The sequence below is a fragment of the Bufo bufo genome, chromosome 1 (assembly GCF_905171765.1).
Source record: "Bufo bufo chromosome 1, aBufBuf1.1, whole genome shotgun sequence".
In the NCBI taxonomy this organism is placed as follows: domain Eukaryota; kingdom Metazoa; phylum Chordata; class Amphibia; order Anura; family Bufonidae; genus Bufo; species Bufo bufo.
This window is the reverse complement of record NC_053389.1, coordinates 455524670-455549396: the sequence shown is the minus strand read 5'-3', so window position 1 is coordinate 455549396 and position 24727 is coordinate 455524670. Positions and strand designations below refer to the sequence as shown.

The 24727-nt window shown below is 40.5% G+C and overlaps 1 protein-coding gene across 2 annotated transcripts in view; it reads right to left on the bottom strand.

The window, feature by feature from the left end:
- Positions 1-24727, bottom strand: part of METTL25 (methyltransferase like 25) — a 280093-nt gene that overhangs the window by 113858 nt on the left and 141508 nt on the right. For both annotated transcript variants that reach the window (XM_040408511.1, XM_040408516.1), the window contains exons 7-9: positions 16751-16845; positions 10451-10480; positions 5089-5162 (exon numbers count right to left, since the gene is read on the bottom strand). In XM_040408511.1, coding sequence (XP_040264445.1) covers positions 5089-5162; positions 10451-10480; positions 16751-16845 — 199 coding nt within the window. The remainder of the gene's footprint in view (positions 1-5088; positions 5163-10450; positions 10481-16750; positions 16846-24727) is intronic.

The window sequence follows — 24727 nt, the reverse complement described above, 5'->3', positions numbered from 1 at the left end:
TGTATATATGTATGTATCCCTACCTCTATACCCATGAGGCTAGGGATAAGCAATATATCAGAGAATATTGGTTCTCAAGATACATATAAAAGAAATGGCTTGAAATGATAGTGATAAGATTGACTAATGCAAATGGATAAAACAAATGATAATAGTGATAGAAGTTAAAATAATAGGTACCAATACAATAATAACAATAAACCAACGAAGATATAAAATATAGCAAAAACTATATTGTTACAATAAATAACAATAACAATAGGACTGCCAAGAAGCCTACCACCAACAGTATATACACCACAGAAAATAATTGCTGCCCCTATGTATTGGACCTCGTTAATCAAAACTGTCTAAGGGTACTTTCACACTATCGGTTTTTGTTTTCCGGTATTGAGTTCAGTCACAGGAGCTCAATACTGGAAAAAAACAGATCAGTTTTATCCTAATGCATTCTGAATGGAGAGCAATCCGTTCAGGATGCATCAGTCCAGTCCCTCTTACGTTTTTTGGACGGAGAAAATACCCCAACATGCTGCAATTTTCTCTCCGGCCAAAAATACTGATCACTTGCCGGAATGCCGGATCCGGCATTAATTTACATTGAAGTGTATTAGTGCCGGATCCGGCATTAAGTGTTCCGGCAAATTCGCAAACCTTTAAAAATGCCCAAAAATTAATACCGGATCCGGTTTTCCGGATGACACCGGAGAGACGGATCCAGTATTTCAAAGCATTTTTCATACGGATCCGCATCTGGATCCATCTGACAAATGCCATCAGTTTGCGTCCGGATTGCCGGATCGGCAGGCAGTTCCGGCGACGGAACTGCCTGACGGAATCCTCTGTCGTAAGTGTGAAAGTACCTTAACAGGAAAATTGTCTTAATTCCCACAGCAACCAATCAGAGCTCACCTTTTATTTTTTCAGAACACTTTAAGAAATAAAAGGTGAGCTCTCATTGTTTGCCAGTTTTGATAAATGAAGCCCATTTTGTCCTGTCTGGTATTGACAAATGGCCATAGATGGTGTTGTAAGTAATGGCCGGACAACTAGGATAGTCAAGAACTCAGTGTAACAGATAATTCAGCTGGGTATCTGTATGAATTAGGGTCCATTCACACGTCCGTTGTTTCTTTCCTGATCTGTTCCGTTTTTTGCGGAACAGATCTGGACCAGATCTGGACCCATTCATTTTCAATGGGTCCTGAAAAAAATCGGACAGCTCAATGTCAGATTTTTTTTCAGGACCCATTGAAAATGAATGGGTCCAGATCTGGTCCAGATCTGTTCCGCAAAAAACGGAACAGATCAGGAAAGAAACAACGGACGTGTGAATGGACCCTTACAGTGAATAATCCAGTAATGGACATGCCCAACTGAGCACACATTGTGCATATTAATATTGTAGATCAGGGGTGCACAACACGCAGCCGCATGCGGCCCGCAGAGCCAAGGTTTGCGGTCCCCCTCTTGCAGGGCAGAAACACAGCTGATCATGCTAATTATAATAATATATTTTGGTGTCAGTTTGCATATTTAAAGAATAGGGAGCTATAATTTGAGAACAAATGACTTTAAAAACGTTTTGTACAGTTTCCACCAAATAAAACAAAAAAATATATTATAAAGCCCAATGTGTCACATAAAAAATGGTTGTCCAAGAAAAAAAAAAAAAATACAACGGTTTGAACCACAAAAAAGTGTCTGGTCATTAAGGCCTTTTCAGTACTAGTCACTAAAGGGTTACTAATACGCACTTTCCCCACTAGTAAGGGAAAGGGCTTACTAGTTACTGGAGAGCACCTATAACAGGGGGCAGGAGGCGGTAATAACCAGTGATCAGCATCCTCTGCAGTGTAGGAAAGCGCTAATTTATGAATAGGAGGAAGGATAGAAGTAAATGTCATCACTTAAAGGGTTTTTTCAGTAAAAATGATTCCCGCAGCATGGCCCCCGAAGCAAAAGGTTCATACTTTCCTGCTCCACACTATCCCTACTGTCTCCATCTTCTGGTTCCTGCACTGTTTACATCTGGTGGTGCATGGGCATGGTCTCATGCACCGTTCTCGCAAATGACTGGCTTCAGTCGTGATGTGCTGCTTGTGGCCACATCACTGCTGAAGCCAGTCATTTGCTAGAGTGGGATATGTGACCATGTCCATAGCCAGCCAGATGTAAATTATGCCAGGAGGACCGGAGAGCAGACAAGTATACATTTTCTGCAATCACTCGTTTGTCGGCTGATTTGCATATGTTATCAGGATGAAAGATGTACGATAATCATCAGCATATACCCCTGTGTAATCACGGATATGCTATCGATAATGAGGGAACTGTGGGAGGAATGACTGTGGTAGTGATCATTACTCCCAATTCACTTTGCATTGGCCTGTTAAATAGGCTGATGCAAAAAGTGCCGATTAACATATTTTTTTTTGTGGCCCCTTGAAATAGAACCATGTGACAATGCAGCCCCCAGACAAAAAAACGTTGTGCACCCCTAGTGTAAATGCTGGTAATGAGCCACTCATAAAAGCACACTTATAACAAGTATTAGATGAGCAACACCACAAGAATCGGGGTGCAATATAAATGTAAAAACAAATAATGCATGAAACAGATACATGTCAAGATCGCATACACTCAAACATATTTTTAAAACATCATTTATCATCATTTATTAACACCGGCGTTTTAGATGCCTGTCTTAATACCCCTTTCTTAATGCCCCTTTAGCTGGAGGTGGATGTGCCAGCCTCTACATAACTTCGGCATATCCACCGCCTGTCTAAATCTATGCCAGCTACCTTGCTTTAGACCATTTTCTATGCCTAAAAAAAGGCGTAGAAAATGAGATGGGCCCGCCCCCACCACCTTTTTTAGACTAGATTGTGCCGTAATCTGTGACAGATATACACCAAAAAGTGGCGTATACTGGTTAGTAAATGACCCCCATAATATTTTATTAAATGGACCAAAAGAATAACCCATTAAAAAAACTCAGGGAGCCTGTGTACAATAAATACAGCTGCCACCACAAATTTATAGCATTCAATAAAGCACTGATGGGTCATGGCAAAATGGGCCATCCAATATATCAGGAGTGCAAAAATTCACAATTTACAAAAAATAGGTGATGCAGAGGAATGTAATGCATCACATGTAGATATAGCCAAGATGCAATAAAATATCCTTATGTGAAAAAATTGTGTGACTTTGGGGTTTTAATAAGCGGTAAGCCATAATCATCCAAATTATACCAAATAAAGGCTTGAAATATCTCACTTTGCATGTAATGAGTCTATCTCATATGTTAGTTTCACCTTTTAGGTTGCATTACTGAAATAAATGATCTTTTGAACAATATTCAAATTTTTTGAGTTTCACCTGTATAATAAAAAGAACTGAGTCACAAACAAAGCATAGTAGTGCTACACAAAAAGTAGCTGGGAATACTAATCTGACAACTCATACAAAAATGTGACAACACAAATGTGATAACTCAAAAAAGTGCCATGTGCTTTTTTTTCTCACCATTTTTCTCATCAGTTTCTTTCCTTGCCTTTATGTCACTTTCTTTTTCTTTTGTAACACACATAGCTTAGGTAGGCTACTGGCTCTCCTTAAAGAGACCGGCCCTGTATGGAGACTTACTGGAAGTGTTCCATGGTATGCATCCAAGGCATGGAACTCAGCCAGCCACAATCCGACTCCATACTGACGAGGGGCAAGCACAGCTCAGCTGTTTAGGAATGGACATCTGGCTTGCCCATTTTCCCTTGTTATACCCTAAGGCAAATTAAAAAGGTAGGATTATGACTCATAGGGAGCCACTAGGGAGATGGTTCTCTTTCCTTGGGAGACACCCGTTTGCCTACCACACATACAAACACATATACATTATGGTTTACACAAACATTAGGGCATTTTCTGTTTCATTTGTTTTGCTTATTTTTGGTCTATTTAATAAAGATTATGGCCCTGATTCATCAAGACTGGGGTCTGCTGCCTGTGCTGCCAGAGGAGGCATGTAATTTATGATGAGGCACAGGCATTGTCTGGCAGTCTGTGTGCGAGACTGAAATCTACGGCTTGAAGCCGTCATAGATTTCGGTCATTATTTACGCCATTTTCTGGTGTAAATAATGATGAACAAGCCAGGGCAGTAAACATGACAAGGGCAGCGTAAAATACCAGTTGTGACTAAAAAAGCTGGGGTTTTGCAACTTTTTTATGCTAAAAAGACATGTTACGGGAATGAGGAATTTTCCCCTTTATTTTAAAAATATTTTTGAGTGTGCATATACACATTTTGCATATCCAAGCAATCTCATTTTATGTGCCAACTTTCTACAGTACGCGCTACAGTATCAAATAGCAATCAATAAGCAGGAAAAAATCCGTAGGTTCAGCATCAGTATCAAACGCCTTCAAAAAGTCTAGACAGAGCATTAATCTTGGTGCAGTTGGAACTTACCTCCTTATGGAATCTAATCAGATCAGTTTGGAAAGACTGATCCTTCATTAAAAGAAATATGGGTATACAGTAGTTAAAGGGGTTCTCCCACAAAAAATATTATACAGTTTTCAAACCAGCACCTGGATCTGAATGCTTTTGTAATTTCATGTAATCAAAAATGTATTATAGCTACCAAGTTATTCAATAAACTCTATCTGCATAGTGAAACCTGCTCTTAGTTCTTTTTCTTAACTCTTTGTCCTGCTCACTGAGATGGCCGCACATGCTCAGTTTTAATCCTTCAATTGCCTCCTGGGTTGTGATAGGAAGAGCATGGACATGTCCCCTTAGCATCAGCAGAAAAGACACTGCCCTTGAAATCTAGCAGAGCAATGAATGGGGAGGTATCTGGATCCATGTGAGGTACAAGGCTGGTTATATGTAGTCTGATTTTTATTTTTTACATTAATCATGGGATAACCCCTTTAATTTCTGCAGTACTCAGGGGGTGTAAGCCATCGGCACCTGGTGATTTGTCTATTTGTTTTGCATTTCTTGCATTTGAGAATCCACCCCGTATTAATAGTTATAATTTTTATTCCTAATAGGAATTTGTGAAATATTCATACCTTTGTGTGATGCCATAGACTTCTTTGCAGATGACCTGAAGTACTGCTCGATAAAATAAGGACTCAGTAGGAAGCTTGTAAAAACAAAGCAAAATAATTTATCATCATTGAACTACTGTACATTTGAAATCATTAGAGATCAGTGAATTTCATATTTTGAAATTCGTTTGCGCTTCATTTGGTGGTAAAAGCAGAATTGTGTTATGGATTCCGTTACCACGGACCATAATCCAATTCTATGACGGAATACATAACGGAATTTAGAGGCATTCCGTTATTCATTCAGTCAACATTGAAGTCTATGGCCTGCATAACGGATCCGTCCCATTTCCATTATGCAGGGAATTCTGCTTTTACCACTAAACGAAGCGCAAACAAATTTCATAACATGAAATTCGCTCATCCCTAGAAATCATACTTGCATAAAGTGTGTAAAAAAAAAAATATATAAAATTAAATGTCTTGTTGTATAGTCCTCTCTATTACAATCTCGGTCTATAGGTAAACACACCACCCCATATTTCAATAAAGAACGGGGAAGAAGCCAGACGTTTCTGATCTCACTTGAAAACAAAGGACTGGGCATGTTGAAATTCAACATAACCAATCCTTTTTTACTCAGACAGAGATGGTCAGCTGTTCACACTGAAATAGGCAGGTTTGGCCTGATATTACTCTATTGTATACGACCACCTTAAAAGAATCTGTCCCCCCCCCCACACTGATGTGGTGGTCAATTGTGGCCGCAGCATCTGAGGCAGCTTTTCCCTAGGGGAACTTTTAAAAAGTGTAAAAAAATGTATAAATAAAAGTCATAGGCATCGCCATTTCCCAAAATGCCCGTAGTATTAACGTATAAAAATATTTATCATTTATGGTGAATGGAGTAATGGAAAAAAAATCTAAATGGCAGATTTGCCTTTTTTTGTCCTGCAAAAAAAATGAATAAACGGTGATCAAAAAAATCATACACACCCCAAAATGGTATCAATAAAAAGTACAGAGCGCCCCAATATAAATGAGCTCTCACACAGACTCATAGATATAAATATAAAAAGTTATGGGGATCAGAACATGGCAATGCAAATTAAAATACATTTTTTTAGAATATAGTATACAAGAAAAACTATACAAATGTAGCATCACCCTATTCACACTAACCCAGATAATGAAGACAGCAGGTCTGTTTTACCGCATAGGGAACAGAAGCGACTGTGGTGGAATTGTGTTTTTTTTTTTTTTCAATTCCACCTCATTTGTAATTTTTTTCCAGCTTTCCACTACCTCGCATGAAACATTAAATGGCACCATTAGAAGGTAAAACTTGTCCCGCAAAAGTAAAAAAACAGAAATGCAAAAACGGAAAATAGTCCGGTCCTGAAATATGTAGAAGTAGTTGAAGCTTCACTTAAATGGTCATTAACTTCTCACACAACTTTGTATAAATCAGTAGTACAAGTGACCACAAGAAACTTTGTAATATGTTTTATCAGTGAGAAATGTCTAGTTCTGTTATCTGCTGTTTACCAGACTATTTGCTATTGCTCATAGGCACGCATGCACAGTAGCTCCTGTCCCTGTGGCCGTAAGCCCTAGAAACAAGCAGTCTATAATGGGATGGAAAAATGAATCAAGCCAGCAAAGGAAGCAATATGGACAATCACTATACATTAGTAAGTGCCTTGTATTAACTTTCTCTACATATTAAATGCCATTTGTTGAAGTGAGACAACCCCTTTAACTATCAACATTTTTGGAACAATCTGAGAGCCCATTTAATAGCCATGACACCCATGAGATCTTTAAATGATCAGAATCTTGTCCAAGAAATGACAGATAGAGATAAATAATGAAATAACTGGTAAACAAAATGAATTCCCAAAAGTTAAAATGTAACCTAAATGTGCTTGGCTTATAATAGAGAACATAAAAAAACCTTATGTATATGTTCTTCACAGTGTGGGGAAGAAAAAAGCAGTTTGTCTTTCCGACAACATACATAATTCCAAAAATACACTGAAAATATTCTGGATATACCGTATACAGACAGCAGTTATTACAAGTCCACAAGAGTTACGGTAGGTTATTATTTCAGATATAATTAGAAATATATCTAAACAGTAAGGTGAAAGGCAAAAGAATGAATTAAGGCGTTCTGCCAACCTACCTGATGAGGTTTTACAAGCCTGCATTAAAATAATAAGATTTTCATGTATGGATAGCTACCATTGAGAGAGAAGATTAAATATGAATTGTGAAGATTTTAGTAGGACAAAATGAACAATTGTGCTCAGCTCACCACATCGCCTAAAACGTCTGACCTAATTATGTACGAAATTGACAAACTCAATAAGCCCAATGTTTTAATATACCTTTAAAGAACTTGGTACAATAAAATTGGTGTCCATGTTATTTCATTTACTGCATTAATTCTACCTATCTAACCACAAGATGAGCCATAAGCAAATAGTCTAATATTTGAGTCCTTACGGCTACATTCACAGGACAGTGAAACACGGCAGTGAAACACGGCTATTCACATGGCATTTTGTTAGGCAGATGTGCACCCGTCTAATGGCTGTTAAAAATGGGTACACTAGTGCAAGATGGCCTTTTAGGGTGTTAAAAAAAACAATTATTCACCACATCCACTTGCAGTGCAGTCGCTCCTCTCTCGATGTTAAAAGACCTGCCGAAGGACCCACGCTCAAGCTCCCATCAGCGTGCAAGTGGATGAGGTGAGTAATTTTTTATGCTTAAAAAACCCAAACATCTGTTTGCCACTAAGGGGGACATTATTACGACTGGGACCACTATGGAGGACATATTACGGCTGGGGGCCACTATGGGGGACATTATTACTGCTGAGGCCACTAGGGGGGGACATTATTACTGCTGGGGGCCACTATGGGGGACATTATTACTGCTGAGGCCACTAGGGGGGGACATTATTACTGCTGGGGGCCACTATGGGGGGACATTATTACTGCTGAGGCCACTATGGGGGGACATTATTACTGCTGGGGGCCACTATGGGGGACATTATTACTGCTGAGGCCACTATGGGGGAACATTATTACTGCTGGGGGCCACTATGGGGGACATTATTACTGCTGAGGCCACTATGGGGGGACATTATTACTGCTGGGGGCCACTAAGGGGGACATTATTACGGCTGGGGGCCACTATGGGGGACATTATTACTGCTGAGGCAACTAGGGGGGGACATTATTACTGCTGGGGGCCACTATGGGGGACATTATTACTGCTGAGGCCACTATGGGGGGACATTATTACTGCTGGGGGCCACTATGGAGGACATTATTACTGCTGGGGGCCACTATGGGGACATTATGTATACTGCAGCGGATGGGATTTTACAAAAAAAAAAAAAAAGCCAATGTAAATCATCTAATTTTAATGGTTGTAAAACGGCCCAATGGCCAGAAAATGGATGGAAAACTGGTTGTAAAATGGCCATAAAAAACAGGCATTTGGAAACACACAATCATTTTCCATCTGATGACCAACTTAATACTGCAAAAAGAGAAGGCAAACCAAAAGGAAATGTTTGCACCTTTGTTGTCCATCTCTTTTCACATAAATAAAAAACGGGCTTAAGGGTACTTTCACACTAGCGTTGTTAGAATCTGGCAGGCAGTCCCATTACTGGAAATGCCTGACCCGGAAATCCATATACAAACGGATATCTTTTTTTTTCCGGATCCGGATCCGTTAGACTTATTCATTGAAATACCAGATCCGTCTTTCCGGTATCATCTAGAATAATGGACCCGGTATTTAATTTTTTCAAAGCTAGAAAGAGCTGCGCATGCGCAGACCGGAAAAACCGGAGCCGGCAATTTCCGGAACACTTGGTACCGGATCCGACATTAATACATTTCAATGGAAATCCGGCAAGTGCGGTAGTGTTCCGGAACGGAAGGCATCCTGATGCATATTGAACGGATTGCTTTCCATTCAGAATGCCTTGGGACAAAACGGAAGCAATTTTTTCCGGTATTGAGACCTTTACCGGATTTCAATACCGGAAAAGAATAACGCTAGTGTGAAAGTAGCCTAAGAAAAGGGGAGGTTTTCTCATCATACAGCAGGTGTTTGTTTTTCAGATCAGAGTTAGAATTCTTCTACCATCTAATACTAGCAGCATCATGACAGCCATAAGGGAGCAGAATAAAGTTCAGCAAGTGAAGATTCCGTCACAATGTTCAGCTCTCTACTTTGGCTGCAGCTTAAAAGTTTTCTTAAGTACACTGATAAATATTAGGATACCTTTCACTTAGCCATCTGGGGAAAATGTACTGTTAATCCATATGCAAGTGAGCAGCTAAGTGCACAGAGGGTGGGCTTCAGACACTAAGTGCACCTTTACTCCTGCTGCTTTCTCTGACATCTCCTTCCACTCCTTCATGACTGACAGGGCCAGATTCCTGCATAGTCATCTCACCTGGCCCTATCAAGAAGGAGAGGAAGAAGGAGGAGCAAGGATGCACACATTGTCTTGGACCCAACCTTGCTGCACTTAATGGACTACTTGCATATGGATTAACAGTATGTTTGCCCCAGAGAGAAGCAACAGATCACTAAGTGAAACGTCAGCTAAGCTAGCTCTACAAGGCATGGTGACTAAAGGGTCATGCCATGAAACATATTTGACATTTTTCAAACCAGCACCTGGATCTGAATACTTTTGTAATCGCACGTAATTAAAAATTTAGTATAGCCGGTGAGTAATTCAATAAAATGTATCTGTATAGCGCCACCTGCTGTTTGTTGTTTTCTTTATTTCTTGTCCACCTCACTGAGGTGGTCGCACGCTTAGTTTAAATCTTGAACTGTCACCAAGCAAATCTTCTGTTAGACACTGTATCAGTTACCGAGAAAGAGCAGCAGAAGAAAGAACACGTCCCTGGGCCCCCAGTCTGAATCTAGCAGAGAAATGAATGTGGAGATCTCTGGATCCATGTGAGGTACAGGGCTGGTTCTAGCTTTGTTAGAGACTGTCATGTACTATATGATGTCTGATTTTTTTACATCATTCATGGGAGAACCCCTTTAACTAAGGATCAGTGTGTGGGTAATGCAGTTTTTGGAAATACACTAATCAAGTAATATTTTTAGGGAACAAAATTAAATGGCAACAGCAGCACCAACCAATGTGTGACAAAGCATGGAAGTAAAGATGAGCGGTCAAGCAGCGGCAGCACAAGACATATATCTAAGGCGAGCTGGAGTTAACTTTATAGGCAGTTAGGAGACAGTAAGTTCACATTTAGGTTAGGCACCAACGGAAAGCAGACAAAAGACAGATGCAAGTAATTCAGTAAACAATACTACTTACCCCTTGGCCGACCGCAACACGCTCCAAAGCCTAAAGTTTGAAGAAAATGATAAGGTGGTTGTGTTTATCATATAGTCAGGCCATGTTATAAACCTACTGGCAGAAGGAGCAGATTAATTATGTGAAGTTAAGTAAACTCACACACTGCAATGTGTTCGCTGGTTAATCAGATCTTTTACAGCCACTCTGGTTTATTTTAGACAGACGAAGATAGGAAAAACACTTTCATACAAATCACAAGTTTTAGGTTCGAAAGAAAAATTCCATTAAACTTGGCCGTGTGCCTGGCATACTGCAGCAGCCATAGTCAATGTGCACATTTATGTGAAACCAGAACCTCAAGTGACATAATCAGGTAATGCGATATATTTACTCAGAAAATGGTTCTCCTAAGCCGCTATTCTATGCAAACAGCAATTAAATAAAGCTACAGCTTTGATATTTAACACCGATTTAAAGGTTCAGTCCTTACATGAGAAAGCTACCAGGTATAGGAAGAGCTTTATAGCCGAAAATACAGAATAAGAACTTCCAGTTACGCTGAATGAGTATAAACGGAGCAAAAGTAGTCAACTTCATTTATGCTCATTGAAAAGAAGCTCCATATCTGGGTCACATTGGAATATTATGGCAGGAAATTGCACAGATAACATGTACTCGGTGACTCACTCAAAGGCGTGTTGCGATATTTTGCCTACAGGACAGTAAGGCACTATAAAGAGGACCTGTCACCTCTCCTGACATGTCTGCTGTAGTAACTTCTTGCATCCCCTCATGTAATGATTCTGGAGCATATTTTCTTATGACTCTAAGGCCACTTTCACACGAGCGTGACGGATTAGGTCCGGATGCGTTCAGTGAAACTCGCAACATATTGCCAGCAAGTTCAGTCAGTTTTGTCTGCGATTGATGTGTTTTTCACGCGCGTGATAAAAAAACTGAAGGTTTACAAACAACATCTCTTAGCAACCATCTGTGAAAAACGCATTGTATCCGCACTTGCTTGCGGATGCAATGCATTATTCACTTCTATGGGGCCAGGGCTGCGTGCAAAACGCAGAATATAGAATTTTTACGCAACGCACAGGTAATGCGTGAGAAACAACGCTAATGTACACAGACCCATTGAAATGAATGGGTCTGGATTCAATGCGGGCGCAATGCGTTCACGTCACGCACTGCACCTGCACTGAAAATTCGCTCGTGTGACTGGGGCCTAAGGGGGTGTTCACATCTCGTTTTTGCTATACATCAAGCGTATACATTTAAAAATACATGAAAAAAGTATACAAATGTATGCATTTTTGCCATAATCTTTCCTTTTTTTTAACGTATATTTTGGACGGATGTGCACATATTTCAATATGTCTGTCCGATTATATAAATATTTTTTAAAATTATTGTTATTTGTGAAACCTTTCTTTTTATTCAAATAAAGATTTGAGGGCACCATCTGAAAAAAAAAAAGATACAGTTAACGGATGGAAACATAGGGGGTCATTTATCAAACTGGTGTAAAGTAGAACTGGCTTAGTTGCCCGTAGCATCCAATCAGATTCCTCCTTTCATTTTCCAAAGGAACTGTGAAAAATGAAAGGTGGAATCTGATTGGTTGCAATGGATAACTTGCGTTCAGAGCGGATCCGTCTGCTGTCTGCACAGACGGATCCGCTCCTATAATGGAGACGCATGGATCTGTTCACAACGGATCTGTCTGCATTATAGCTTAGAAAAAATTCTAAGTGTGAAAGTAGCCTGAGAGGATCCGTCCAGACTTTACATTGAAAGTCAATGGGGGACGGATCCGTTTGAAAATTGAGCCATACTGTGTCATCTTCAAACGGATCCGTCCCCATTGACTTACATTGTAAGTCTGGACGGATCTGCTTGCCTCCGCACGACCAGGCGGACACCCGAACGCTGCAAGCAGTGTTCAGGTGTCCGCCTGCTGAGCGGAGCGGAGGCTGAACGCCGCCAGACTGAGGCATTCTGAGCGGATTCGCATCCACTCAGAATGCATTAGGGCTGGACGGATCCGTTCGGGGACGCTTGTGAGACCCTTCAAACGGAGCTCACAAGCGGAGCCCCGAACGCTAGTGTGAAAGTAGCCTTAGCCAGATCTACTTTACACCAGTTTGAAAAAATTACCCCCACAATATGTTATGTTTCCTTCAAAAACGGATACAATTGTATTTTATTTTTATTTTTGACAGGACAGAAAAGGGTGGTATGCTACATTATGCTTCTGTACATATTTTATGTAGGGCAGAATAAACAGTGACAAACAAAGTCAAAAGCATGCACTTTTGAAATACTTTTGCCCAATTATAGTTTATGGGTATGCCAAGCAACACTATTCAATAGGTTTTCACAGCTTACAGGTGTATACACTTGACTTACAGCAAAAACGAGATGTGAACAGTCCCTAAGGGTACTTTCACACTAGCGTTAGAAGAATTCGGCAGGCAGTTCCGTTGCTGGAACTGCCTGCCGGATCCGGAAATCCGCATGCAAACGGAAACCATTTGTTTCTGGATCTATCTGACAAATGCATTGAAATACCGGATCCGTCTCTCCGGTGTCATCCAGAAAAACTGATCCGTTTTTTTTTTCTTCTTCACATTTTTAAAGGTCTGCGCATGCGCAGACCGGAAAGCCGAATTAGTCATTGCGGCAATTTCTTGAACACTTGGTACCGGATCCGGCATTAATATATTTTAATAGAAATTCTAGCAAATGTTCCGGAATTTTGGCTGGAGAAAATACCAGTGTGCTGCGGTATTTTCTCTGGCCAAATACCGTAAAAAGGACAGAACAGAAGACATCCTGATGCATACTGAACGGATTGCTCTCCATTCAGAATGCATTAGGACAAAACTGAAGCATTTTTTTTCCGTATTGAGCCCCTGTGACGGAACTCAATACTGGAAAACTTTAACGCAAGTGTGAAAGTGCTCTAAGCTGTATTACTCTTCTACTATTCTTACTGGAAGCTTATTAATGAATTGCCAGTAGCCTGCTATGAAGGTTCAACATAGTGTTACCAGCTGGGGGGGATGGGGTGCCCCTGCACAGTCTGACGCTGGCAGCGTTGACTGAATAGTGTCAGACTGTGCACGGACACACCCCCAATTGGTAACAACCAGCTGGATTTTTACTGCCCACTGCTGGCAATTAATTCATAAACTTCAAGCAGAAATAACAGAGGATCAGCGAAGAATAGATTCATAAGAAACTATACTCCTGAATTGGTATAAAATGGGGTATGCAAGTATTTAGTAATACATACATATCAGAACAGGTGACAGGTCCTCTGTAACTGAAATATTTTAAAGGACAGTAAAAGTCTGCACTTGACTAATATTTAAAATGTATTAAACATGTCCATAATTCTGTATGAGTAGTTTTTTTTAGCACTTTGTATTAGTCAGAGAAAAACAATAAAATGATAAAATGCTGGCTATCGGCAGTCACCACTAGAGAGAGCCAGGGAGCTTTAAACTCAGTAACAATGAAAAATAAGCAGTGCAATTACGAGTATTTTAAAGCACTGACTAAATAAACTTGGTAAAAAATAAATTAAACCGCACAGTAAAATTGTTGCCAATCAGATCAACTTGTTTCTACTTCTAACCTGCCCAAAAGAATGATGCAATCTGGTTGATGTATATGATCTATGAAGACTATAGTGTCTGCTCTGTATTTTAACATTTAAACATTTCTAAGGCCTCATGCACACGACCGTTGTTGTGTTCCGTTCCGCAAAATGGGGTTCCGTTGTTCCGTGATCCGTTTTTGTTTCTGTGTGTCTTCCTTTATTTTTGGAGGATCACCAGACATGAAGGAAAGTAAAAAAAAATCTAAAGACAGGTTTGCCAATTGCCATTTGCAAATGATAGGAAAAAAAACGGACGCGGACGACAATCTTGTGTGCCTCCGTGTTTTTTAGCGGTCCCATAGACTTGAATGGGTCCGCGAACCGTTTTTCCGCAAAAATAATAGGGCGGGTTATATTTTTTTGACGGACTGGAACCACGGATCATGGACGCGGATGACAAACGGTGCATTAGCCGAGTTTTCAACGGACCCATTAAAAGTCAATGGGTCCGCAGAAAATCACGAAAAACAGCACAACGGACACGGAATAAAACAACGGTCGTGTGCATGAGGCCTAAGGCAGAGTAAAACACTCAATTAAGCAAATCACTATGTTTTTACACTAAAGATTACTTTCATGCTTTGAAATGGAGCCGTTACAAATGGCATTACAGTATTCATTAATCTTTAATAGAAGCATAAAACTAGAAAATCCAGTGTAAAAAAGCCTCCCAAAATGTAAACATATTCCCATTCTAATATTTTATAGGAATCCCCTCCCCTAATAATGTTTTCCATATGTGGATGTTTCCTTCCACACCAGCAATATACCGTACACTGCATACTCCCCTTGCACCACGGTATTATAATTATAGTTCATACACAAACAATTGCAGCATGCAGCAATAATATCTATTATTTTACCCCAAATATTTCAGTATAAAAGCAGGACAAAAATCAGTAACCTAAAATCATAAAATGGCAGCAGAAACTGTAAGGAGGTAGTGTCACCGGGCAAACAGGCGGAGGGGGAGCTGAGGTTTAATAGGAGGTCATAAAACAGTTATGAGTGATCAGTGTGAAAGTATGGCCTAATTTTCCACTGTAAACAGGACTAAAACAACTTGTTCTCTGGTGGGGTCCAGCACTTAGATCCTCCCCAACTACCAGAAGAAAAACTCTTTACATGAGCAGTCTATGCACACATCTGTGCCTAAAGGTGCCTACACACTGTGCGGATTTGCATGCAGAAAATCTATATGAAAAAAGCCGGAAAAGCCGAATAAAAACTGCACATACTGTACATCTGCACTCTTTATTGTAAAGAACAAAAAGTTGAAATCGATGGGGAAAAAAAACAATCCATCAGCCATGGAGCCACACAAACCATTCACATGCTGAGGGATTTAAAAGCTGGACCGCAGGTCAATTCCTGCATGTAAAAAATACGCACTGTGGGGAAGATTTATCAAACTGGTGTAAAGTAGGACTGGCTTAGTTGCCCATAGCAACCAATCAGATTCCACCTTTCATTTTTCACAGCTCCTTTGGAAAATGAAAGGTGAAATCTCATTGGTTGCTACGGGCAACTAAGCCAGTTCTACTTTACACCAGTTTGATAGATCTCCCCCTGCGTACATAAGATTTTCAAAATCTTATGTGGTTACCAGAATTGCTTCCATTAATAGTCCAGAAAAGGAAAAAATCTACATTGCTTCTTGGCGAGTCTCTGATGAGAATACAGGACAATTTCCCCAACTGCCTGCTCTACTAATGGCTCCTTCGTACAGGCAGGTCGCATGGACATGACTGTGGGCAGTCTGGGAAACATGGCCCACTGTGCAATAGACTTGCAGTCAGATAGGAACTCACTGCATCATAAGTCACTATGATCCAGTGAGTTCGGGTCATACGAGACGCCATTGCACCTCTTAGATCTGATTGATTGGCCGGCAGCAGTCACAGGAGCGTATATGGGACATCATCTTTATCAGGCCTATCAGATTTCTGTGATTTCTTCTTTTATTGTCCAGGTCATTTTTTATGGGTCTACAACAACCCATTATATTTTGCATTTAGGAAGTAAAAGAACAACTACTGATCAAATCAGGTAAAAGATCTTATCCATAAAAGTTTAATAAATAAAAAAAAGTGAAATGTCACTGTAGGGTGTCTGGTGAAATGAATGACTAAACACACTTTTCAATGACAAAGATACAACACAGTTGAGCAATAACAAAACTACGTTTCTGAACATTCACACATAAAAAATTGAAAGAATTCCAATATACACATGGAAGATTATATCTGCACTCACTGAGCTATAAACGACAGAATGGTGACGCTATTTGGCGCCCTTATTAGTGTATTATTAACACAAATATAGGATTTACAAAGCTAACATTTGACATGTCCTGGCAAAAACCTGCCAAGTTTCCACTTGTTTACAGGAAAATATCTTCTGGATCTTTTTATTAATTGTCAGAAACCACAGAAAAAGGCAGCTTTTCAGCCAGTCCCTAACTGGGTCTTTTTGCACAGACATAATATTTTGGCTGTAAGACATCTGTTTAACATTTCATTTGTTCCGGTCACAGGTTTTGCATACAAAGAAGGTTCTTTGACGAATTCAGGATTTTCTAGAAGGACCTGCAATGGAGAGTCAAAGAAGAAAGTATTAATGTCTCAACAAATGGAACCTACCAAACAAGCGGACATCCTAGCGTTCCGGCCAACGTGCCAGCTTCTTTCCTTCAAATACTGACTCATTGGAAACCCCCACGATCCCTCCGTCTGTTCTGTTGAGATAAAAAAAATTAAATTAAAAATTAAAAAGAGGTTAGACAGCGGGCCCACAGCATGACAAACAGAAGTCATCCTAGCTTGTAGGCTCTCACAAGAAAGCCATATAAAGGTCTTTTCAGGATTTGAGGCTGAAGACTTTCCAAGACTATGTCAAACACACTTTGCATATTCCGTATGCATATCCGATGCTATTTAGGGTAAGCAATGTAATGAGATATATGGAATAACAACGATTTAATCTCTTTGGCAATCCTCGTGCTGTCCACATAGCAGAACGTGAAAAAAGCCATGAAATCATACATCGTGCAGTTAGCACTGCTTTCCCCTGGATCATTCTGGCACATACTTATTAAGTGATTTGTGTTTTTAATGTTTACTTATCCGTCATATTCAAGGTCAATGTTGTGTTCTCTTCCAGTCTGGAGCAGCTGCAAGGCTCTCAGTTGTTTCTTCTGAATGTTTAGCCATGTTTTACATCCAAGAGCATAATTTGATTTGGCTTAGCATCCATTTGTTGCCTTAGCAGAAAACAAAGCTTAATGCGACCACAGAGCTAAAGAAGAGCTCTAATGCTAAGGAACCACTCAAGTAGCACAAAATACATTAAGAATGCCTTAAAATAAAGTTAGAGGGCCGTGTCATGAATATATCCCCTCTCCATACACCCTGGGGGGGGGGGGGGGGGGGTTCCCATCTGAGACAGCTCTTGCAGACTAAAAGGTATTGTCCCACTAATGCATGTCATACTCATTGTATAGATCAGTGTTTCCCAACCAGTGTGCCTCCAGCTGTTGCAAAACTACAACTCCCAGCATGCCCGGACAGCCTTTGGCTGTGCGGGCATGCTGGGAGTTGTAGTTTTGCAACAGCTGGAGGCACACTGGTTGGGAAACACTGGTATAGATCATAAAAATGAAGCCTATTTGCCATATATACTATTTAAAAAAAAAAGATCCAGTTATGACATTTAGCTACATACTATGGCGCCAGCTGGTGTTCAAAGTGTATAGCAGTGAGCACGTTCACCTAGTGACGCATACTCTTTCACTCTCCCCACAGCGATCCTCTGTTCACTGCCTCATGCACACAACCGGATGTACATTTATATGAGCTCATCTGCAGTGAACACAGAAAAGAAAGCCATTTCCATTTACTGCTCTGCGGTGAAAAAAGGATCACTATGCAGAGACCTGGCTGTGGGTAGACTGACTGAGCATGTGTGACCAGCAGCACTCAGCCCAGAATAGAAGTGCATGCATATTGCAATACACTGAACACAAGATGGCGCCATACTATAGAAGAAAATATCAAAACTCTCTACTGGCTATTGCTTTCACAGCATGTAAATGGAAAATATATCAAATGAATATGACATGCAATGATGGAACAACCCTTTAAGGTGTATTTGTTGTATATAGAGAGACAGGAAAATCACCGGCATAATGGGGTGTAGAAGACCCAGGGCAATTAGCCAATCACCGAGTCACATTTTGAAAGAGGTCGTCTTTATTGAGACAACACTTTTTAGGGAAACTATGGACAATGTTCATCTCCACCATCACTTTAAATCTCACAACATCAAAATAGCATTAAAAAAATAAATGAAAATGAGATGGTATACTGAATGCTAGACTCCAGAACATTGCCTACCTTGCAAATCAGATGCAAATATTAAAAGTATGTTCTTGAAAAATATACAACCATGGAAAATGGAGCTTTCCAAACACATTAAATGTGCAAAATAAGAGAAACATACAAACATAAAAAGGGTCTTCCCTTTTTATGTTTGTACGTTTCTCTTATTTTGCACGTTTTGTATGTTTCTCTTATGGCTGAAGATCAAGTTGGAATCCAACCGAAGAAACTAGGTTCCAACATCTGCAGCAAATATATGGAAGCCATAATTTATACCATCTTTTATTTAATAGGATTCTATTTTGTAAGAATAATAATGCATGTGGCTTCGGCTTTGTTGACATGACATTTAGACAAGTTGAGAAAATAAATTAAAAACAAAACATATGCTATATAACAAATAATGCATACTTTCTGATTTTGTCTTAAAACAAAAACTGCATCAAATTGCGTTGTGTGAAGCTGACAATTTAGAGTCATGCTATCCCCTTCTGAGATTGTATTACAGTGTGTAAATTAATCAATAGACAGTTTATAAAGTAGATCACCCACCCCTATAAGTGCAACAGACTGCACCATGGAGCCCTATAAAAGAAGGCTAGATGTGTGGCACAGTTAATGTGTTCCAGAAATTTTCTGGCCAATCCTAGTCTAGAAACCAGGACTGAAGGGTGGTGATGGGATCATATTGTATATTTTTTTCTTTTTTTGGTGAATCCTGTTTTATTCTGTAAAAAAAAAAAAGTAAAAAAAACACACACAAATGTTTTATTCTCTGCCCCGTTAGAAAGGTTCATGATATAAATTATAGTGAAAGCCCATCACTAGCATTTATCATGCCTTCTTAAAAAATCTGGCTTCAAAGAGTCACAAAATAGGACTTTTGCGACTTTTTGGGCTCACTTGGCTGTAACTCCAATGTGAATAAGGTTCAGCAAGTCAAGATCCAATTAAAAATTCTGTCTTTATTATCCAAGTTTAAAAACTCCAGCTTGAGTGAAGATATTGTGATTCAAACATGAGTTTTTAACCTTGGATAATAAAGACTGAATTTTTAATTGGATCCTTCTTGACATGCTGGACCTATTTCACACTGGATTTCGGCCAGTTTTCTTCAGGCCTTTCATGCACCGAGAGGATTCATTATCATGTGAAGATGAGCTGGAGTCTGTTGTACCACTTTATGGTTAGAAACAATGAACTGTAGCAGGAGAACCAAAGGAGCAAGATTTATTTATCCTGTAGATAGTGTAAACTTAGGCTGTCTAGACCGGTCACAGATTTATCATGAAGGTTCAATAATTAATCTGGTGCAAGGATAGACACTTTTCTCTGACTCTATACCAACTATTGGTTGGCTTTATGGATCAGTAAGTGTAGACCCACTGTACCAACTAATTGGTTTAGTTTAAGTTAAACCCTAAGGGCGTTATTCTGGTGCTCCCTTGGTATTCATCTTTTAACTCCGTACAGCCTTAGCTGCAGGACAGCAAACAGACCACTAGCTCTTGGAATAGTCCCAGAATAGTTGGCAGCTGACCCATTATAGTCAGGGACTCTGGCACAAGTACCAGAAGCTCTAAGCACAGAAAACGCACCAAAAACACCCCAAAACGGCAGGTACAGTCTGAATAGATGATGTGTTTTTTGGCAGAACTTGACTATAGGAATCCTGGCTGGATGACTGAGATGCACCACATTCGCAGGAGCAGTCTGGCCAGTCTCTAATTCTGGAAATAATGGCAACACAGAACTGGAGACACTAATAAAGCTTTCAGGCAGGATGGATGCAAGAACTAGGCAACAAGGAACTTTGACTGTAGCACAGACAGGGCAGACAAACTGGGAGAACTCAGACATGGACTTGAACTGAAAGCTGAACTGTGAGGTGCTATGAAGCACAAGTCTTCCAGACACCTTTGCTGGTCACAGCGAACCAAAAGCTCAGGCATACTCTTCCTGCCTTATATACCCAGGAACCTTCAGCCATTGGCTGGAGAAGGATTTGCAAATGCTTACACTGGCCCTTTTAGAGGCCACAAGTAAGTGCGCCTGTGCCCTAAGGGAACAGAGACTGGAGCAATGGAGACTTGCAGAGGACGCTGGGCAGCATGGTGAGTAGCATGGCAGTGGTGGGCAAAGACTGCTGAGTGCAGTGACATGGATTACTGACCTAACAAGTTGGCTTACTTTGGGACCTAAGTTTATGCCAGAATTGTGACACATGGTGCTTCTTTTGTTAAGTATATATGTAAAGTAACTAGTATACACAATCTAATAAAGCATATATCTAGCATATCGAACAGATGTGTGTGAGTACAACAAACTTTTTCCACAAACATTTTTCCAAGTTTGCACTTGGATTTCCTTCAGGTTCCTAACTGGAAATGTGGCAAATGTTATTTGAGAAAAGTATCAATGGGTGAAAAGTATAATATCTGATTTTATTCTGTGGGAACATGAGGTTGCAATTTAAGTCGCTGTGGGATGCCGTGTTTTATACAAAATATAACAACAATTTATAAATCATTACACCTATCTTCTGAAATCTAAACAATTTTTCTCAGAGATTCAAACCAGATGTAATGCAAAATACTTTATAAACACTTAAATCTCTAGCTAATATTAAGGGTGTGTAAGGGGTCCGGGTGAACGACTCTCACTCCAGTTTTCAATATGTATATGTGGCCAGTCCACCATTAGGTATGTATAGCTTATCTACTGTTAAGCACCTGCTGCTCCAATTAATCAGTTTGGTCTGTACAAGAGTAGAGAATGGAAAGGAAGGACAAGCAAGTTCTGCTTAAATTTATATGGGAAACACCTAGAAACTGCTGGAACAATCACAACTATTTTCAAGGGTCGTTAATTTTCTGCCTGTTCTGGATTCTACAGAATGGAGGTTTAAGGATTACAGTGTATTTAGCGGCCAGCATGGACAAAGAGTAATCACAAGATGATACGTCACACAATAGAAGAGAGAAAATGGTCTTCTGACAGCAGAATACATTCACATTTCATTGATAAAGTGCAACAAAACCTTACAAATACAGAAAATAAGGGATTTGATCTGAGTCTGGGGAAATGTCTATAAAGCTGTCCTATTCCAGATGTTCCCTATTCTTGCATATTTGACACACTGAATAGTAAAATGTTTTGGGATTTGGAATTCTTTTAAGGGACAATGTTACACAACAACCATAAAATTCATGTGACAAAGTGTCTTCACTCTTAAATAGTGCAGTGAGTTGAGCAACCTAAGTGGCAATAATAAGTAATACCTACTTCTTCACCTTTTGTTTGCAAACATTTACTTAAAGCTTGGGCTTCGCTACCACATGTGACTCCCCCCTCCCATTAAGGAAACATTAAATTCACAGTGCAGTCTATCCACGATTTTACCAGGTCTTGCTATTGAGCCCTAGCCTAAATCCAATAATGCATCAGCTGCTGAAAAAAATGTGAAAGATAAAATATCTATTTCTGCTTGGAAAGGAGGACAAAGTCATTTCTAAGGCTCTGGGATTCCAATACCCCAAAGAGTCATCTACAAATAGAGAAGACAGCAGTGAATCTTCTTGAGAAATTACCTGGATGGCAAAATTACTACTAGGTCATAGCAATAACTCATGGATCTCTAGAAGTTTGAGAAAATACTGCTAAAAAAACAGAACCAAAGTCCTCTCGAACCTCTGAAAATGTTAATAAATTCTCAATCATAAAGATCATAAAGTGGTCGAGTTAACTAAAAACTTGGGCAGCCCATGTAAATACTTGCCCTGTTTTATCCGCTATTTGCTTTTCTGGCTGCAGTGGTCATGATCCATGCACACAGGTCACAGCTGCAGCCAATCAGTGGTCTCACCTGAGACATCCCAAGTACAGCTGAGGCCAATGATTGGCTACAGGGTGACCTGTGTGCATGGATCATCACTGCTGCAGCCATGAAGATGAGCGGCAGCATAGGTGGAAGTATAGCATTTTTTGTTATAGTATTACATCTACTCAATTTTTATTTATCTCAGACAATCCCTTCAAATGTTTTTTCTGGGAGTTCAATACTGATGCCCTATCCATAGGATAGGTCGTGAATTCATGAATATCTGATTGGTGGTGGTCTGACTCCTGGAAACCTCCCATCAACCAGCTGTTTGAAGACGCTGCAGCACTTCAGTGAGCATTGTAACCTCCTCACAGAATACCAAGCAGAGCACCGTCCATTGAATAGCGGCTGTGCTTGCTATTGCAGTTCAGGCTCATTCACTTGAAGTGTGACCCATACCCATTTAGCCATTTTATGCATTATCTGTTTTTGTACCCCCTTACGACTTATGTGTATGCTTGCCAGTGATGGCCAGTTCGCAGGGTTCGCCAGCGAACACATGCGGGCTGCCATCTTGACTCACCCCTCCGGCGATGCACAGGTAAGCCCTTGCCTGTGCCTGTACCGGGAGCCGGTCTGAAATCAAATGCGGTCACCGGGAGCAGACAGTTCCGAGAACAGCCGCCGGGGGCCTTCATCGGGCTGTTCTCGGAACTGCCTGCTCCCGGAGACCGCATTTGATTTTAGATCGGCTCCCGGCACAGGCAAGAGCTTACCTGTGCATCGCCGGACGGGTGAGTCAAGATGGCAGCCCGTATGTGTTCGTTGGTGAACACTGCGAACTGGCCATCAGTGATGCTTGGTTCTGTAGTATAGAGTTTGGATTTTATGCCCATTAGTGAACACTCCTAAGTGATCCTTTCCTCTGCCAACTGCTTTTTTGTACAATGGACACTCTCAATGTAAAAAAAAAAAAAAAAAGAATATATAGACAAAAAAACAAACACACACGATATGCAATTTCTTTTTTTTTGTAAGAGCAGTGCAACTATGGAACTCTCTTCTGGAAGAAGTGGTGATGTGAACTCACTGAAAGAGTTCAAAAAGGGCCTAGATGTATTTCTGGAGTGTGATAGTATTACAGGTTTTGGGAGAAGGGTCGTTGATCCAGGAAGTTCTGAGTTCCTGATTGGAGTCAGGAAGAATTTTTTTCCCCCTAGTATGAGGAAAATTGGCTTCTACCTCATGTTTTTTTTTTTTCTCTGGATCAACTTGCAGGATAACAGGCTGGACTGGATGGATGGATGTCTTTTTTCAGCCTTATAAACTATGTTACTATGTATGTTACTATATTACTGTGTCCCTCTGCACAGGAGAGCGTGTTACACTTTTCTATACAGGGTACAAGCTGCAATCCGCTGCACCACCGCTAGTAAGGCTACATTCACACTTGCAATCAGAGCGGTTCCGTCTGGTGTCTGCACAGACGGATCCGCTCCTATAATGCAGACGTTTGTATCCGTTCAGAACGGATCCGTCTGCATTATAGTTCAGAAAAAATTCTAAGTGTGAAAGTTAGTCAGACCGATCAGTCCAGACTTTACATTGAAAGTCAATGAGGGACGGATCCGTTTGAAATTGCACCATATTGTGTCAACTTCAAACGGATCCGTCCCCATTGACTTAAATTGTAAGTCTGGACGGATCCGTTTGCCTCCGCACGGCCAGGCGGACACCCGAACGCTGCAAGCAGCGTTCAGGTGTCCGCTTGCTGAGCGGAGCGGAGGCAGAACGCTGCCAGACTGATGCATTCTGAGCGGATCCGCGTCCACTCAGAATGCATTGGGGCAGTACGGATGCGTTCGGGGCCGCTTGTGAGAGCCTTCAAACGGAGCTCACAAGCGAAACCCCGAACGCTAGTGTGAAAGTAGCCTAAGTAGATGGCGTGCAAGCAGATAACTATGTAGCCAACAAAGAGATGAAAGTGTCCTGCAAACCTTCAAACAGTTGATTTGTCGGGGTCCCAAGAGATGAACCTCAACCAATCTTCAATATTCTCATCCTGGGAAAACCCTTTAAAAATGAAGCGTAGCAGCACCTTCAGATTTGATTCTCACATAGTTGAATCCTAACTACAAAGATAAACTGTATTGTTCCAAATTACTATCAACATCTCTATCCACAGAATAACTGGCCTAAATAATGGCAGTCATATGTGTGGATTTATGCATATTGATGAGTACTAGTCTGGCACTGGTCCACAGCAAATTCTGTACATCAGCAGTTTGTGGGCTGCGTTTCATAGGATAATACTAAATATAAGCATGAACATAAAAACATACAAGAAAGAGCCTGCGATACAGATCCACACAGTCTCCTGTGCTTGTTCTCTATAGATGTCTCAGCAGGAGGCCTAA